This window comes from Jatropha curcas, chromosome 5, assembly GCF_041381405.1.
Source record: "Jatropha curcas cultivar XTBG-Jc1 chromosome 5, XTBG_Jcur_1.0, whole genome shotgun sequence".
Taxonomy (NCBI): domain Eukaryota; kingdom Viridiplantae; phylum Streptophyta; class Magnoliopsida; order Malpighiales; family Euphorbiaceae; genus Jatropha; species Jatropha curcas.
The window spans coordinates 21,709,568-21,728,612 of NC_143155.1; the positions used below are offsets into that span (position 1 = coordinate 21,709,568).

The 19,045-nt window shown below is 34.7% G+C and overlaps 2 protein-coding genes across 5 annotated transcripts; both read left to right on the top strand.

Moving 5' to 3' along the window:
• The first annotated feature begins 357 nt into the window (after positions 1-357).
• ATSYTF (C2 domain-containing protein) lies at positions 358-11,817 on the top strand. Of its 2 annotated transcripts, XM_012237624.4 has the most exons (15): positions 358-810; positions 1,701-1,775; positions 1,868-1,975; positions 3,741-3,773; positions 3,890-3,979; positions 4,907-5,029; positions 5,458-5,601; positions 6,730-7,149; positions 7,725-7,859; positions 8,544-8,762; positions 8,876-9,145; positions 9,530-9,667; positions 10,092-10,394; positions 11,084-11,305; positions 11,468-11,817. In XM_012237624.4, the coding sequence occupies exons 1-14, from the start codon at positions 613-615 to the stop codon at positions 11,303-11,305; spliced, it is 2,478 nt and encodes an 825-aa protein (XP_012093014.1). In that variant the 5' UTR covers positions 358-612; the 3' UTR covers positions 11,468-11,817. The 2 variants fall into 2 exon arrangements, with proteins under 2 accessions (XP_012093014.1, XP_012093013.1); XM_012237623.4 differs by having other exon boundaries at positions 11,084-11,817.
• A 577-nt stretch (positions 11,818-12,394) lies between these two features.
• Positions 12,395-19,002, top strand: EMB1865 (CRS1 / YhbY (CRM) domain-containing protein). 3 transcript variants are annotated; one of them, XM_012237621.4, is made up of 10 exons: positions 12,395-13,357; positions 13,655-14,123; positions 14,203-14,333; positions 14,635-14,979; positions 15,518-15,674; positions 15,757-16,049; positions 16,843-16,902; positions 17,613-17,702; positions 17,881-18,112; positions 18,447-19,002. In XM_012237621.4, exons 1-9 carry the CDS (start codon positions 12,545-12,547, stop codon positions 18,040-18,042), a joined length of 2,520 nt encoding a protein of 839 aa, XP_012093011.1. In that variant the 5' UTR covers positions 12,395-12,544; the 3' UTR covers positions 18,043-18,112; positions 18,447-19,002. The 3 variants fall into 3 exon arrangements, with proteins under 3 accessions (XP_012093011.1, XP_012093012.1, XP_089577557.1); XM_012237622.4 differs by having other exon boundaries at positions 18,450-19,002; XM_089721431.1 differs by having other exon boundaries at positions 13,216-13,357; positions 13,645-14,123.
• The last annotated feature ends 43 nt before the right edge of the window (positions 19,003-19,045 follow it).

The window sequence follows — 19,045 nt, forward strand, 5'->3', positions numbered from 1 at the left end:
ATTTATTTTTAAATATATAAAATTCTTAACTAAATCACACAATTAATCTTAACAATTTAGATCTTGTTTATAAAATTTTCAAAATTAATAGTAAACAATTGTTATATTCGTTGTAGAAATAATTTCAACATTTTGGTAATTATCATCAATGGCATTTTCAAATCCTCATCTAGAATAGTATAGGATCATAGGAAATAAAATAAATAAAATACGATGGTTCGAAAGATAAAAAAAAAGTTTAAATTTAACAATTTGTATAAAGTTTCGTCAAAACTACAAATTGCATCATTTTGAAATGGATAATCAAATTAAATTACAGTTTAAATATCAGCCTAATGAGCCCATTTTTGCTGTCTTAACTTTAGCCTGTTATGGTCTCCGTCTTCTGCTTGACTAGAAGACTTTTCTTCGTTTCTCTGACCCAAAACAATGGAAACTCCCGAAATTCCCTCGTCTTCCATTTAACTGTTTAACTTTCTTCTCTAAGTAGCAAAGTTTACATTTACAATTACATCACACTCTTGTCTCTCTTTCTACATATAAATTGAACTATGGATGCCAAATTTTTAGTTAGTTTATTTATTTATTTTTGTTGTCCCTTTTGATACGAAAATGGCGAGAATAAGAAGAATGAGGAAAGCAAGATTAAATATTGAAGAGGTTGTGGATTTCTTTAATCATCTATATGCAGAGAAGCCTCTTTTTCCTTTTTTAGTTCCTCTGATTTTGGTTCTTTGGGTTATTGAGAAATGGATTTTCTCTGTTTCCAATTGGGTCCCTCTTGTTGTTGCTGTTTGGGCTACTGTTCAGGTGTGTTCTAAATTGATTTCTCTATTGGTGGTATATAAGTTGTTTTCTTTACTGTTACCATCTATTTTCATGCTAACCTTAGATGTCCAATATGGATCCTTTGATTTCTTCTTCTTCTTCTTTTCAAGTTCTGCTTTACTTTACATTTTGTATGTTTATACGTTTTTATTAATTTCTAAGTTTTGCATCTTTTATTTTTTATTTTTCCTAAAATTTTGTTAGTATTTGTTTGTTCTTGGTTGTACTCAGTTTTGGGGTTCTTTCTTTCTTTCATTGGTTACATTTTGTATTCTATCTTTAACCAAGCACAGTGTTACAAAGTATTATTTGTCCTTTGGATAATTTTGCTCAATTCATTGGAAAAGCTTTTTGATTACATATTTCTGTTTTGGTGAAACATCAATATCATAATTTGCCAATATGCAACTACTCGTCTGTCATACTTGAATATCTCTGGCTTCTGGAGAGAGATTCTAAAGGATCAGCCTTTTACTAAATTGCATTGTCCATCTTGATTACTTTTCCAGCTGTTTGAGTACTAGGTGGTGTGAGATATCTACATAATCATTTATTTTTGGAGGCTTAGCATTATATGTTCTTTTTTTAACAATTTTTTTCTGTTTGAAGGCAGAAGTTATATTTTGGTTAACTTATCCAAATTTTTTGGGTTGGTTGTTGTGATTTTCTTTGCCTTTTTCTTTTTACGTTTTCTTCGTCACTTTACTACTTTAAGAGGTTTTCTGCATAAAACACCTGCATTAAATTTTAAATCTTCTATAAGCTACCATTCATGGGTTTATTGCTGCTCTAATTTTCAGCTATGTCTTACCAGTCGTGATTTGTAAGGATATAAATAGTGGTCAGCTGAGACATACTTTTTTATTCTACAGTATTACGGTTATCAACGTCAAATACTTGTTGAAGATCTGAATACAAAGTGGAAACGAGTTGTATTGAGCACCTCGGTAACTCTTCTGTCTTTGCCTTTCAGTTTGAGTGTACATTAAATTTATGTTTTATGGATTTCATTATTTTACTTTGTCACTTGTTTATACAGCCAGTAACACCAGTGGAACACTGTGAGTGGCTGAACAAACTGTTAATGGAAGTTTGGCCCAACTACATAAACCCAAAACTTTCAATAAGGTTTTCATCCATTGTCGAGGTCAGATTTCTTGGACCATATTATTGGTTACAATATAAGTCAACATTGATGTCTTCCTACATTTCTGTTGAATGTATATTTGATTGTCGTTGTCTGTACATTTTCATGAAATGGATGGATAAATTAGCTTCTTTCATCCCATTAATTTATTGGTTTTGTCCAATTTATTAAATAAGGAGACTGTGTATCATTTTCCAAGGGATAAAGGAGAATCGCATTGTAAGAGAAGCAAATTCCATTGCAAAGTTGCATGCAGTTTCAGTTTCTTTTAGTGAAAATATCATATTTATCTCAATTTCCTTTATTATAAAATGCCCTCATGCTTTGTCTAAATCTATAACCCTGCATGGTTGACATATCAGAAGAATTTAGGGCAATTAGTTCTCAACAGTTAGTGCTAGAATAGGGTAATCATTTTTCGAACAATATAAAATAATTGGTTTTAAAGAAAACCTTAGAATGAAAATTCAGAAATGACGGAGAAAAATATAAGAGATAAACTCATTATTGTTGTCCTATTTATACTAGTTACATTCTAATTCCAGACTGAAAACTATTCCTAATTAACATACTTTATTAAATAGGATGCCAAATTAAAGAAAAATGGAAAAACTATTCCTAATCAATTAACATACTTTATGAATCAGGAATCCTGATCTAACTTGAATGCTCTTGCATCATTCTCCTTGGCCAAAAAAGAAATCAACTCCAACAAGTAAACCTTGACATATTCCTCGTATATGGATGGACCATCTCTTTTTAGTTCTTCTTCTGAAATTCTGCTACTTTCATTGCTGGTTTACCAAGCTGCTTCACCCACAATCATCTATATGGGTTGCCTCATCTAAATCAAACTTCTTTGACGTTTAATATTCCTTCGATAACATCAGCCTTTGCAACTGGCAGCTGCTGAATTTGGGCTTCGATGGAAGACAGAACACAATCAAATCCATAAAAAGGATACAAGTTCAATACATTAGAGACTGGACTAATTTGCAATTCAGCTGGAAGCTCTATTAAGTAGGCATTTGAACTAATTTTCCTTAATATCTTCAGGGTCCAAAGTTAATAGATTTCAGCTTGTGGTAAGTTCCTTTAGGAAATTTCAACACTGCAAACTGGTGGAATTTCTTTTCAAAAGTATTAATTTCTTATTAAAATGATTTTTAAGTTTGAATGCTGAGTCATCTCAAGCATCTGTGATCTTTTTATAGATAAGCCTTTCTTATAACTAATGCAGCCATTTGTAAAATGAAGCTGGTATGTAATTGGTTCAGAGTCGCCAAGCAAGGAGACTTGTGCACTATTCATGCCTTCTTTTGTACAATTGATTCAATAACCTTTCTATTTCCTAACTGTTGAGAGATAATATTGTAATTGTATTTCTTGTATCTCATCCATCGATTACATAGGTCTATATATAAGGAATTCCTATGCTATCTAGCTATTTCGGAACACAAATCATAAACTAATTAGAAATATACTTAGGAACTAATTAGGAATACGTGTACTATATTGATTTTCCTTAATACTAACTACTTAGTGGGTTGAGAACTCTTCATCTCTCTTTGTTATTTAATTGTTGAGCCAATCTTTTATTATCCCTGCATTTTTTAATAGAATTTATCCTTTTTGTTTGGTATGAACAGACAAATGCTTGCATGCACGTTGACAAATGCATGTGCATATATAATTACACAATCATGAAGTTCTGGTTTAATTGTTTGTACGATCAAACTAATTTCTTAAGCGTTGTCTTGTGCAGAAGCGTTTAAAGGAGCGGAAGTCGAAATTTATAGTAAGTATTATCCTTCTTTTTTAATAATCATGCATTGAAGGACATGAGTGGATCATTTAAGAATTATATGTTAGATCAATATGTATGTAACTTACGAAATAATACACTTTCTGTAGGAAAGAATTGAATTACAGGAGCTTTCGTTAGGTAGCTCCCCACCTTACTTGGCTCTCCATGGCACTCGTTGGTCAACTTCAGGTGACCAGGTTTGTTTTTGGATTATCATTTTTTAATATTATGCCATCATCAGGCTTTTATTGAGAGCGCTTCTCTTTCTTTCCTCTTTTATTTATTTATTTATTTATTTATTTATTTTGATCTATCATTATGGCTTGGAGGGAACTTCTTATAAATAATAGGATACTTAGTTTGTTACCTTGCAGTTTAAAATCATTCTATGAAATTTACTGTTGGCTTTTTGTTTATTTAGGCATATGCAAATTCATGTCTTGCTCTTGTGTTTTAATGTTCTAATCTCTGTATGTTTCGCATTCAATGAAGTTGTAACATCTGATTTGTCAAGTTGATATCTTTAGATAATGGTGGTTGTAGACCTGAGGTTTGTATAAAATATGGATTTTGCCAAAAATTCTTGTATTCTGAATCCCAGAAGCACTTTCAATTGCCTCCCTTTTACTGCTTGCTGATAATAGTACAAAAATGGATAGCTTGTCCAAAGACCTGTAAAAAGGTTTTTATCATTGGTAACCTATGATTTAAGGTATGTTAGCCTTCTGACCTGCCTTTTATTCAGCTTTGTCACAAGACTCTAAGTAATTTCCTGTAAAGAAACTAAATCTTTGTCTGAGCACTTGGGAAAATTCATTTATTATCTGAAGTCACTGGATGCATTTTGTATTACTGTTGTTCAACAGTCCCTCATCATCATCCTGTGCTTCTTTCTTCCCTTCAGCGAGCAGGGATCCTCTAGACCAGCCAATGGCTAATATCGACATCGCCCTGTCAAATACTCTACTTCTTTTGTGTGAAATAGAACTGAAGCGCCTTGTGTAGATAATGCATATGAGTATAATTTGTATTAAAATGCTTACTGTTCATCTTTTTTTTCGCCCTTCAAACAGCAAAGTATATCTTAAGTGTTTACGAAGCATTTTTTTTTCCCATTCTAACAGGGGTTTATGCGTCTCAGTTTTGATTGGGACACATCTGACTTGAGCATTATGTTGCTGGCTAAGCTGGTCAAGCCAATGGGAGCAGCTCGGATTGTTGTTAACAGCCTTCATATAAAGGGTGATGTACGTGAAATTGCTCCTCTCTCATGCAACTCAATAACCATTTGATGGATTAATTACTTGATTGTTTATGAACTTTTATTTGCAAATTAGAGACTGAAAAATGAACTTGCCTAGATCACTGTGTTTCTCTCATGTTTATGACCCAGTTATTTGGCTGCATTGCTTGTTTCTGCATCACATTTTTTCCCTTGTTATAGTTTAGACTATTATTCATTCTCATAGTTGTTTTGTAAATGGCTATTTAGCTTCTTTTTTTTTGGTAGTTGTGGGGTAATCAGGGATCCAATATTTATTTGCATTTAGAGGAACTGTCAATTGTGTTTTGCCCTTAGTTTGTTGTTGTTGATTGGATATTCTATTTCTGAATTTTAGATGTTCCCACTGTGTGCATCTTTTAGTTGGTATTTAATATTCAACAATCTGTGCAGCTTCTTTTGATGCCTGTTCTGGATGGTGGAGCAATTCTATACTCATTTGTTTCAACTCCAGAAGTAAGAATAGGAGTTGCCTTTGGAAGTGGAGGAAGCCAGTCTCTACCTGCCACTGAGCTGCCTGTTGTTTCTTCTTGGCTGGTGTGTTTCTCTACTATTTACAATTTTGTAACACAAACTCCATTATGCTTGGTTTCATTCTCTCTATGAAATCCTGCTTCTTTTCTGGGTTCCTTAAAAACTTTGACATGATTTTGAAATATTGATGCAGCTAGGAAGATTAAAGTAGAAAACTGAGGTAAATGGATAGCAGTAAGTGTAAGACTAGTTCACCTATGACCGATATGGAGATTGTTCCTAGAAAAGTTGCTATTTGATCTATTTAATTCCTGACTAACAGACGTAAAACTGAATATTAGTTAGAAAAGTTGCTACTTGATCCTACTGTAATTCTTGAGTGACAGACATAAAACTGAACATTAGTTTGAAAAATTGCTACTTGATCTACTGTAATTCCTGAGAAACATAGATAAAACTGAATATTCTTTCCTAACTTAAAAAAAAGAGAATGGAAGAAAGCCGTCCATAACTCTTAGAACTTCAATGGCTTGGACATAATAATTGTGAATAAATTGGTAAAAGAAAAAAAAGAACTTACAAATGGATCTACTGTAATTCCTGATAACAAGCAACTTATTTAATGACTTAATTTGAAAACCAAGAAGAGACTTCTTCAACTAAAATATTCTAGAGAATCCATGTAAGCTACTTTTGATTACTCAAATGATAAACTTATTTTAGAAAACAAGCCTCAAGCTTATTAAATGAAGCTTTGATTGATTAAGCTTCTGAGTTTTGTGATCTTTTTCCTTTTTATATTATATTGCATGTATCTTATAGAAGAAACCATACAACCGAGTTTATATATTTGTCATATGTATTTACTTGTTTGGTCTGGCCCTACCTTTCTCTAAGCTTGAGCCTCCTCCCAATGTGATTGGGCTTAGAAATTTAGGTCTGGGATTGCATTTCAGGCCTATTATTTAGGCCCAAGCCCATGCCTATTCGTTTGGGTTAACTGATCAGGCTGCTTAGCCCATTCCTATTTGAACCTACTGACAAGCAACTGTTTGATTCAGTATCTCAACCTCTTTCTCATCAAAATATTACATACCTCATTAAATATTGCTGCATTTTTATCTCACTATACATCCTTTGTCAAGGCTATTTGTTATGTCACCTTCATTTATTTGTTTTCCTTAAATGCAGGTCAAAATTCTGACTGACACCTTAGTTAAGACAATGGTTGAACCTCGCCGCCGTTGTCTCTCCTTACCAGCAGTAGATTTAAGGAAGAAGGCTGTTGGCGGAGTTATTCACGTGACAGTCATTTCTGCTAGTAACCTTTCTAGAAGTGCCTTTCGAGGAAGCCCTTCAAGAAGGCAACAAAATTGTTCTATAAATGGTAGTTTAGAAGAGTATTTTGATGATAGAGATTTGCAAACTTTTGTGGAGGTTGAACTTGAACAGTTAACAAGGAGAACAAATGTGAGATCGGGCTCAGGTCCAAGATGGGATTCAACATTTAATATGGTTTTACATGAAGAAACTGGAATTCTTCGATTTCATCTTTACAATTCCAGTCCATCCAGTGTGAAGTTTGACTATCTTGCGAGTTGTGAAATAAAGGTACTCTAAAAAATAATGCTAATTATGTCTTAACATCATAGAGCCACATGTCATGGCCATCTTTTCTGAAGCATGCTAGTAGGTATGGTCTTTTTGTCATGCCTATAATTGGGGCTGGCCATATAACTGTTTCTGTTGCTATATGAATCAAAGCACTATTCATATCAAACTTTTTGGTAGACTGAAAATGTATCTTTCTAATGCAAAGATACTGTTTTCCTCCCTCTATAATGAGATTCATTTGTCTCTTACTAACATTAAACAAACTTAAGAAGTTTAAGTTTATGGGTTAAACCATCAAATAAGAATCTTATGATATATAAGGGATGACGCACATATCTACATATTGCACATTTCCAAGCAAGGAAATTTTCTTTTCACAAGAAACCAAAAGCACGACTGAAATTTGTAACTGAGGCATTACTAAATTGATATCTATACTATGCAATCAGCTAATATCTGTGAAATTTGTTCATCTAAACATCTGGATTTACTTTCAAAAAAGAATTCTGTGCATATCAGTTAATTTACCATTGGTTGTTGCATAGATATTTAATTTTTGGAATTGCTAGCAGGTGAAGTATGTTGCAGATGATTCAACAATGTTTTGGGCAGTAGGACCCAACACAGGTGTAATTGCTGAGCATGCCGAGTTTTGTGGAAAAGATGTGGAGATGACTGTACCATTTGAGGGGGTTAACTCAGGAGAGGTACATGCAAAAATTTATTGCTTATATTTCTTTTCTTGTTATCATAATGGAATATTATTTGGTGCTTTTATTTGGTCTTTCAAACTCCAACGAGTTTAACTTCTATTATTAAGTCTACTCCCTTGGTTAGAAAAGAGATTTGTGTGTAGGATGACATATCTTGTATTTATGGCGTAAAAGATGTATGCTTATCACAGATCATATATTTAATTAGAGACCATCAATGGTGAATAATTGTCCTGCTCCTAGACTCTGTCACTATGCTCAAATGAAAATAATCTGTAGTCTGTGCGTGTTCTGCACAATGATGTTTGCTGAAATTTCTCCCTTTCTAGCCATTACAGTGAAATGTTGAAGCCTCGATTAGCATTACGTCAGGTCTTAGTTGATGTGTCAACTATAGTTCTTTTTACTAACTGCCTATTTTAGTTGTAAATTAATGAAATATTCGTTGCTCTAATCTTTTAATGAAATAGGAGGACTAGATCATGCCATGCTACTACTGTAAACTTGTCCTGGGTCCCATTATTTTTTAGCCAATTTCTAATTCCAAATCTAAATAATATTACATTGCTTACTGCTCATATTTCTGATCATAAAGTTGATGCTAGAATACTCATTAATTTCTTTCACTAAATGGTGCATTGATAGAAGGAATATCTATTGTCTGTTTGCATTTTTCAGTTAACGGTAAAGCTTGTCTTGAAAGAATGGCAATTCTCTGACGGTTCACATAGCTTCAACAAGTTGCGGACTAGCTCTCGGCAGTCAGTGGATAGCATATCAAATCTTTTTTCAAGGACAGGGAGAAAGATTAATGTAGTTGTTATGGAGGGAAGGGATCTTACCACAAAAGAAAAATCTGGAAAGTGTGACCCATATGTTAAACTGCAATATGGAAAGGCAGGTTTCTCTTTCTCCACAGAACGATGTGCCATGCTAAACCAAGGTTTTAATACTTAAATAATACTGAAATCTGTGTAAAGTATCTAAGTACTTGATGAAATTACTTTCAGGTTTTCCAGAGAACAAGGACTGCACATGCTTCTAATCCTTTATGGAATCAGAAGTTTGAATTTGATGAGATTGAAGGAGGCGAATACCTTAGGATTAGATGCTATAATGAAGATATCTTTGGAGATGACAACATTGGCAGTGCACGAGTAAACTTGGAGGGACTGGTTGAAGGTTCAATCAGGGATGTGTGGGTTCCCCTTGAAAAAGTGAATTCAGGAGAACTGAGGCTTCAAATAGAAGCAGTAAGAGATGACAATGATGGCTCAAAGGTATGCCTTGATTACCTCCAAATCTCCAACTACAAGGCATTTTCAGTACTTTATGGCATTAAAAAAATTCATGTAGATTCACCCTATCAAAATAATTTATTTAAGATTCAAAGCACGCATGAATGCACCAATTTGTTCACTTTGTCTTAAGGTTGTTTTTGCATGTAATTTGGGAGAATCAAATTTTAATGGTTTGCCAACTTTCCCAATTTTTATCAGATTTCAACCTGTAGGACAGAGCCACCTTTTCCATAGCATGTAAACTTATGAGATTAGAGCTTGGCTATTTCTAATAAATCTCTATCATTGGCAGCTCATAATCTTTTAGCTTGTGGGTTCCTAATCTGATATATTATTTCATTTTCTTCTTCCTTGGACTTTTAGGGTTCAACTACAGGCTCAAGCAACGGTTGGATTGAAATTGTTCTTATCGAAGCAAGGGACCTTGTTGCTGCTGATCTCAGAGGGACAAGCGATCCTTATGTGAGAGTGCAATATGGAGACTTGAAGAAGAGAACAAAGGTGGACAACTCCTTCATAATTGAAATATTGATATTTCTTGCTAGAATTTTCAGATCCTTTGCTTTTCATCAAAAAGACAGTAACTATCTTATGAATGTATTTTTTAAAACAATAGCAAGGTTCTATTTGCAGAATGAAACTTGAAAGTTACAAGTTTCTGTAATTTTCTATCCTTTGTTTGTTTGACGAGTCAGGGTCTAGCTTATTTCACCTCAGTTTTGAGATTTTTGTGTAACATTTGTCATATTTTGGTAATAATTGGCATGTCTAGAATATTTCATATTTACTATTAATACCCTGTAACTATTATTGCCCTTTTCTCTGTGATAAAATGAAAACGATATATGCTATCTATCTGCTTGCTGTTTTTATTTGGTCTTGCGCTGCATAATCACTTACCTGTAGTACCATGGATTTCTTTCAGGTTGTATACAAAACTTTGAATCCCAAGTGGAATCAGACGCTGGAGTTCCCTGATGATGGCAGTCCCTTAGTGTTACATGTGAAAGACCACAATGCCTTGCTTCCCACATCAAGTATAGGTGATTGTGTTGTAGAATATCAGAGATTGCCACCTAACCAGATGTCTGACAAGTGGATACCACTGCAAGGAGTGAAAAGGGGAGAGATCCATATTCAAATTACTAGAAAAATTCCAGAAATGCAAAAGAGATCCAGTTTGGATTCTGAAGCTTCTTTATCTAGATCACCTCAGTTATCTAGCCAGGTGAGAATGCAAAGCTCACGTTTCTTTTTATTTTCTTTTTCCCCGTCTCATCTAGGCCATGCATTACTTCAACCTTTGTAATAAAATTCTAGTTATTTTTATTTCTGATAGCTACATAGCATATGAAAAAGCTAGTTTTGTCCAAAAATTTCAGGATTGGTTTTTTATATACGTCATAATCTCTAATATATTGCAAATTGAGAGGATGTGAAACAAAATGTCTTGATTTGTAATAATTTACTGCATTAATTAGACAATTCAAGCTCTGAAGCGTGTTCAGATTAAAGTTTATAAAAAATAAGCAAAGTAACTCTTTTATCATCCTCTAGGAGTTGGTGATTTAGCATGAGGTTCTCAAGCCTTTAAGATGTGAGATGACTTTCCAACTTCACTAATATTTTTTATCAGCTTCTGACAAACAATTGCCATGGTCTGTTCCTATTTAAGCTTAAATTGTTATTCTATAAGGTTTTCCTTTTGTGACTTGTTTAGAATCACGGTTGGTTTCCAATAAATACCGTCCAGGTGAATTTGGGACCTCAAGAGTTTGTTGGGAGGAAAAAGAATATTTCAACATTTATCTTTTATAGGATTCATCATAATTTATGATAATTTATTTATGTTCTGTTTTAATCAACTTCAACTGTACTCAATCTAATATTAAAGTTTTCGATAATGGATTTGGTCAGATGAGAGAGATGATGATTAAATTTCACTCTTTAATCGAGAATGGTGATCTTGAAGGACTCTCAACAGCTTTGAGTGATATGGAAAGCTTAGAGGACATGCAAGAAGACTACATGATACAGCTCGAGACCGAGCAAATGCTTTTGCTTAACAAAATAAAGGAGCTTGGCCAGGAACTTTTTAGCTCAGCAACTTCCTTTAGCAGAAGACCTTCTGGAATTTGAGTATGTTCACTGTCTTAACCTCAAAGGAAATTATCCTCGTTGGAGATTCACGTTACTTGTACAAAGATCCTCACATGATTTAATAGGTACATGGGTTTTCCACTCTGTAGGCATTATTCTAACCCCTCTTTTTTGCTGTGTGATTTGCTTGTGGCTTTTTAGCTCATTTAGCAGCAGATGCAGAAAACTGGTCTTCATATCTCATGATACTTATTATTTGATAGATAGATAAAAAAGATAGAGACAGAGAGAGTGAATGGTTTAGGAAGGGTGCATTTTCTGCATGTGAAGATCAGAAGATGTATAATGATGATTATTGATTAGCATTTGTTTGAATATTTATTTGTATATGCAAATGATGTAACTAAGGACTGATAAGAATAAGATGTTGTCACTGTCCAATTACTGAGATTAGCTTGTGCTTTGTTTTGTATGATACTACTAGATGGACGAAGGTCCAGACATTCATGACCTAATGTTTGAAATAAATGTGAAGTTCATTTTATTTTAAATTATTTAGTAAAACATTTATGTATAAATATTTTTTTATGTTTGGTAATTAATTAAGGGTTAACATTTGGTCTGTTTGATTAAATTTTTCATATAATTAACTAAGGATTTTCTAAAAAGTGTTACGACTTTATATTTTTTTTTTTTTTTTTATAATTTTTTTTTTTGTTCTGAGTGTATGGTACTCTATTATAGTTTTACTATAGCCTTCAACGTTACTCATTATCTATACCATGAGAGGGACTCTAATCTTCCAAAGCTAATCCTTTGCAAGAACTATTTAAAAAATCATTAATGAAACAGGAAATTTCTTTTTTTATATATATATAATTTTAAAAAAAAATCAAACTAAACGAACAAAGAAAGCATTAATGAAAAATTATTAGTAATTGTTCACAGCTATTAACTGTTATGAATTTAAATCAAATCTATAATTGTTGTACGAGCAATTATTATGTGCGAGTCAGCATCCGGTGCCAGGTCAGCAGCCATGTGAACCCCTCCTTCCGAATTGTATGCCACGTCATCAACCCATGCAGGTTACCTAAAAGAAAGTTAAAATATCTCATTTTAGGAACATAAAAACATCTTATCTTCTTCCTCTCTGAAGCTCTCAATTCCTTTCTTTCGTCCAAAAAATTTCTCAGAATCCAAACAACCTCACTGATGAAAGAGTATAAATCATTATTCGCCTCCTAGCTCAACCAGAATCCATTGAAGTTCATCCAAATGGCCATTACAACAGCCAAATTAACCGAATTGCCACTAAGAAACTCGCTGCCACTCACTTCTCACTCCCTCTTCTCTTCTACTTCAAAACCCTCATTTCACTCTCTCAAAAAGCCCTTTTCTTTTTCTTCTTCACTTCGAACCAACAAATACCCTAATCCCAAAAGCCCAATTCCCTCCTTGAATTCTCCTTGGCTCTCCAAATGGGGCCCTCCCAGTCCTGCTCCCGCTCCCGCTCCCAGACAAGTCGCTCGATCCAACGGTCAAGACAAGACCCAGTTTTCGCCCGAGGGCAAAGGTCAAAATGCGATAGAAAGAATCGTGCTTCGGTTGAGAAATTTGGGGTTAGGATCAGACGATGAAGATGATGATGGAGAGGAGGATAAGGGAATTGACCGTGGAGATAAGGCGGAAGTAACTGGAGATGAGAGATTGGCAGATTTATTGCAGCGAGAGTGGGTCCGGCCGGATACTATATTTAGCAATAGGGACGATGAGGAGAGTGACGATTTGGTTTTACCATGGCAGAGAAAGGAAATCGAGAGAGAGGAGAGAGGAGGAGAGGGAGGGAGGGAAAGAAAAAGGACTGTTAAAGCTCCAACCTTGGCAGAATTAACTATTGAGGATGAGGAGTTGAGAAGGCTAAGGAAAATGGGCATGTTTGTAAGAGAGAGAATTAGTGTGCCCAAAGCTGGACTCACGAAGGATGTATTGGAGAAGATTCATGATAAATGGAGGAAGCAGGAGTTGGTTAGGCTTAAATTTCATGAGGTTCTCGCCCATGATATGAAAACTGCCCACGAGATCACTGAGGTTGGCTGCTTTTGGTTAATTTTCATTTAAATTGATTAGACTATATTTTGCATTGTTGATTCTATATTCTATGTGCTTTTACAGTAGTTGGCAGATAGTATTTACCTTGGTAGCCAATCTCTACTTGCCGTTATTGTATTCCTATATTGGGATAGGTATAGATGTTTAAGCTAATTGATGCCATAAATGCATTTGATTAAATTGCATTATATTTCATTAGAATTACTAAAAATAACCTCATCATATAGATGATAAGGATTTGGCATGTGTAAACTAACTGTTTGTAGTAATGGCCAGCGTCGAACTGGAGGTTTAGTTATATGGAGGGCTGGAAGTGTCATGATGGTGTACCGTGGAAGTAACTATGAAGGGCCTCCATCTAAACCCCAATCTGTTGATAAAGAAGGAGATGCACTTTTCATTCCAGATGTTTCTTCTCCTGATACTGAAACCCTGAGGAATCATGATGGTGTAAGTTCGACCGTAAAGAAAAGGGAACTGGCTATTGGAAGAATGAACAGTGCTGAGAATATGACTGAGGAGGAAGCTGAATTCAACAGCTTACTAGATAGTCTTGGTCCTCGATTTGAAGAGTGGTGGGGCACAGGGATACTTCCAGTGGATGCTGACTTGCTTCCTCCAAAAATTCCTGGTTACAAAACACCTTTTAGGCTTCTTCCTACTGGAATGCGGTCAAGACTTACGAATGCTGAGATGACTAATTTGCGAAAACTTGCTAAAACTCTTCCTTGTCATTTTGCACTTGGTATAGCTCATTTTATGTTAAATCTTCATTATCACTGTCAATTCATTGCCCTTAATCTGTTTTGCAACTTGTTTTATAGGGAGAAACAGAAACCACCAAGGGTTGGCAGCTGCAATACGTAAGATTTGGGAGAAAAGCCTAGTTGCAAAGATTGCTGTTAAACGTGGTATCCAGAATACAAATAATAAACTAATGGCTGATGAGCTGAAGGTTTGTTGCATTTTTTATCTCAAAGCATTATTTTTCTTGTATTTCGCTGGCCATTTTTTGTTGATGTTGTTTTTCTCCCAAATAAACTGTCTTGATTGTATCTTGTGCAAGCTGTTGCTTGTATGGTGAAATTCCGATGTCATTTCTGTTACAATTTTTTATTTGGTTTTCTGTGAAATTTTCCACTGGGTTTCTTTATCTTGTATAGTGCTTTCCTCATAACAAATGCCTGAAGAAGATATTACTCATGCAGACTAACCATTATTTCAATATGATGCTAAAATTTCTTATGTTTTTGCAGATGTTAACAGGCGGTATCTTACTGCTCAGGAACAAGTATTACATTGTAATATACCGTGGCAAGGATTTTCTGCCAACAAGTGTCGCTGCTGCTTTAGCAGAGAGACAGGAATTAACCAAACAGATTCAAGATGTTGAAGAGAAGGTAAGAAGCAGAGGAGTGGAGACAGCATTATCTGAGGAAGGTCAAGGAAAGGCACTTGCAGGCACCTTGGCCGAGTTTTATGAGGCTCAAGCCAGGTGGGGCAAAACTATATCTGCTGAGGAACGTGAAAAGATGATTGAAGATGCAGCTAGATCGAAAAGGGCTAGAGTTGTCAAACGAATTGAACATAAATTAGCTGTTGTAAGCTTCTTCTTCTTCTTTTCCTTTCTGTTTGAAAACAAAACTGTACTTTGTATTTCTGCCACTAAAGCACTGCACATAAAGGCCCTTTTTATAAGGAAAACAATATTTTTTTTAATTGGTTCGAAAGGTGGGTGAGAAGGTATTTACTGGCTTTCCTTCCAGAATTGACTATTAATTGCACAAGGATTGGAGTTAGTGTGAGAGGGTGGGGGGAAGAGATTCTCTGCAAAGAGATTTTTAAAGCGTACGTAACATTCCTTTCTCCAGTCAGAAAGTCTCATAGGGAAAGATTTGTTCTACGTAGGGTACTTATACCTTTCCCTTTTAAGTTCTGAAGGGGATAATTTTTTAATATTTAAAAGGGCTACTGTCTGGCGCAACAGTAAAATCCTTTCATTTGCAACTAACAGCTATGACATTGCAGTAATTCTTATCTACTCAACAGTCATCATTTGACATAACAGTATTGGGGCTTATTTCAGGCCTTTGGTAGGGCCCATAAAGTAACTTGGTTGATGTTTGATTGCCTGGACAGGCCCAAGCCAAAAAGCTTAGAGCAGAACGACTTTTATCGAAGATAGAAGCCTCTATGCTTCCTTCTGGTCCTGATTACGACCAAGAAACAATAACTGATGAGGAAAGAGCAATGTTCCGTAGAGTTGGCTTAAGAATGAAGGCATACTTGCCTCTTGGTGAGTGATATTTTCTTCTTTAGCCATAGAGTGAAATTCAAGAGGTCTTAAATTCTGACAATGTGCATTTAATGATAAACAGGCATTCGTGGTGTTTTTGATGGTGTCATCGAGAATATGCATTTGCACTGGAAGCATAGAGAACTTGTGAAGTTAATATCCAAACAAAAGACTCTTGCATTTGTTGAAGATACAGCTAGGTTGTTGGAATATGAGAGTGGTGGTATTCTGGTGGCAATAGAAAGAGTGCCCAAAGGATTTGCTCTAATTTACTATCGTGGCAAGAATTATCGCCGACCCATTAACTTGAGGCCAAGAAATCTTTTGACAAAGGCAAAAGCTCTGAAGCGATCTGTGGCCATGCAACGCCATGAGGTTTTCTCCTCTATCCTGATTTTTGCTATATATATATATATATATATATATATATATTATACTACTAAGTTATTATACTACTAAGTTTGCCCCCTCTTAAAAAGAAATCCTGGATCCATCACTGTGGTTACATGGATAAATGTGCTTGCAGATCATCCCCCTCTTTGATAAGAAGTACGAGGAAGAAAACTTACTTAACTCAATCTTCCTTATCCTTTCTTATCCCTCTTTACATAATCTGCTAGTTCTGATATACAAAAAAATAAAAAAAAAATAAAAAAAAATAAAAAATAAAAAATTGCGTAAATGTTCCCATGTAGAAAATCCTTATCAGTACTGTAAATTGGAGCCGATTCCACACTCTCCAAATGACTGAGCGGTGGCGACCAACTCATCAATTGAAAGCCAATGACAATATTGCCAATCTTAGACCAGCAATACCTCCATAATCCTCCAAAATATCAACTGCTGGGGATCTTTAGACCAACAGTGAGTTTCAGACTGGAGGGAACCTTGGCTGCAGGATCCTGCATCAGTGTATCATTGATCACTAGTCAATTGGATTTTGACCTTACTTTTGGTTTTTTAAGATTGCTTTCAGCCATTTAGATGCTAGATATAGGCTTTTGCTAGAGCTGATTGAGAAGAGGTTAAACATAAAAAGAGAAAGGACATAAAGTTGAACAAAAAGGGACATAATTCTGCGTTTACTTTTTGTACATATCAGCCTGTATCTTATGACTATGGCCTTCTTTTACTTGTAGATATCTTATATATTACATTATTTATGCAGGCTCTTAGTCAGCACATATCTGAATTGGAAAGAACCATAGAGGAAATGAAGAAAGAAATTGTAAGTGCTGTTTCCGTTATTTAGAAATTGCAAGCATATATTTTCAAAAATATATGCATGTGTTGTTGGTGTATAATAGACACGTACGTGTACGTGTTTTTTTTTATAGTTATATTATATAGATATATTAATTCCTTTTTAACCATGTAAATTAGTAATATAGTTCATTGAACCATAAGTCAGGGAATTATTTAAGTGTATTTAAGATTTAAGTAGGAAACTAATATAGTCAATCAAATTAAAGATTTTTCAAAAATAATAATTCCTTATTTTAATTTTTAGCCAATCAAAATAGAGGGTAGTTTGTCATTATTAATTTAATTATATCCTTCTTTGTGCATCTTAATGGTCTTCCTCCTTGTTCTCACTTTTATATGCATTATAGATGTGGTATGAATTGATCCTACATGCTGTATTTGCAGTCAAATGCACAAGTTTATGTGCGCACAATGGCAGCATGCCTTTTTTTAAATTGTTTTCATACAAGCACTGTCGTTGTACGCTCCTTTATAAGTTAATATGAGGGGGAGGAGTGGGAGGCGATAGGTAGGTCTTATAGGTGGCGATATTTTCTCATATTTTATATGTGTAGATGCTTCAATCAGTGATATTTTGTTATGAAATTCTGTTTGTTTTAACTCATCATTTCTACCACCACCGCCGTCATTTGTATTAAAACTGATGTTCTTTTTCTTGATCATCTGCTACAGGGCTTTTCTCCAGAAGAAGAAGATGAGAATAATTGGACCTCAGAACCAAAGGAACATGGCCGGTTAAATAATCTCTCAGATTTCACACAAGTAAGATATTTTTCTTTGCATTTTGTTACTTGGTCATCATTATAACATTGTGAATTTTTTTCCCCATATATAGTTGTTTCCTGTGTAATTTCTAGACATCTAATATTACTTCTATTGTTATGAAGGATATTTCCTTTAATTTGAAATATATATATATTTTTTTCCTATGGATGGACAGAGTGAGGATGAACCTTCATTCATTGGAGCTGATGGGGAAGAGTCTGATGATGATGTTGATGATGATGACGGTGAGGGCAAACTTGAGAATGAGATTGATTGGGAATCCGAAGGAGATGTTGAATTTTCAGGCTTCCAAAATGATGATCATCCTATGACATAAATGGTTGACCAGTCACTGAATTTCTGAAGCAACTAGTATGGCATTTTTTCGTTGAACATGTCTGATAAAGGTAATCATAATGTTTTCTGCTATTTTACCATTTTCTGGCAGCAGCTTGAACGTGATTTTCACATTATTGTCTTACACATCATTTGCTGTGCTTTTGATATTTATTCACAAAAGAAGTTTGTCAATTAAAATGATTTAGCTTGCAGACAATCATAATAAATTATCTATATTCCTGGGGGATTATAATTATAAACACTTAAATGTCACTTGTCTAAAATAGGATTTTTTTTGTTCTTTTTGGAATTTGAAGCATCATTTTTTGTTGAATAAATGAAATGCTTCTTGATCCACATATCCTTTTGCCCCCAAATTTCTGACATTAGTTTTACTTACAGCAGTGGATGATTCTCATGGACATTAGTTGGCTGAGCTTATTCTTCTCCTGCTTGTATTGGGATTTACACAATTTTGTGCCAATCAAAGGATGGCTTACTAAGGTGTGCTTGCATGTTGTTAGAATTCATCAGAAGCACTCTTCAATTACGGCAGTTGAACTGTGCTTGACTGTGCTCTGGGCGCTTGGCAATGATCTGCAATCTGCTTTTCATAATCTGGGACAACAATATTGATTATTTCTGTCCAAACCAACCATCTGGTGAAGCATTCAACTGGTACACCATAACGAGGAGGCTTCTTTTTTCCAGGATAAGCTATTGTAGCCTATTAGAGAGGAAGGGGATGAATTTTTAAAAAGAATAGGAAAAGGGATGAGATTGTTTTTTCCCTGCCATACGATAAATTCCATTGATTGTAAAGCAGCTATCATGCATGTCTTACCTTGATGAGCAATCGACCAAGGATGTTAGAAAATGTAATTGATGAAAGGTTTTTTCTGTCAGCGCAAATAGCTTTTAAATTGTAATAAAATAGGGGAGCAGGTTTAAAAGTTCAGGTGATTACAAATTATTGATATAAGGCCTTCACTATGATAATA

Coding starts and splice junctions, on each gene's coding strand:
- EMB1865 (XM_012237621.4), top strand. CDS start 12,545: ATGGCCATTACAACAGCCAAATTAACCGAATTGCCACTAAGAAACTCG. Junction 14,980..15,517: donor TTGAACATAAATTAGCTGTT/GTAAGCTTCTTC, acceptor TTGCCTGGACAG/GCCCAAGCCAAAAAGCTTAG. Junction 17,703..17,880: donor ATCTCTCAGATTTCACACAA/GTAAGATATTTT, acceptor ATGGATGGACAG/AGTGAGGATGAACCTTCATT.
- ATSYTF (XM_012237623.4), top strand. CDS start 613: ATGGCGAGAATAAGAAGAATGAGGAAAGCAAGATTAAATATTGAAGAG. Junction 811..1,700: donor CTGTTTGGGCTACTGTTCAG/GTGTGTTCTAAA, acceptor TTTATTCTACAG/TATTACGGTTATCAACGTCA. Junction 9,668..10,091: donor ACTTGAAGAAGAGAACAAAG/GTGGACAACTCC, acceptor GATTTCTTTCAG/GTTGTATACAAAACTTTGAA.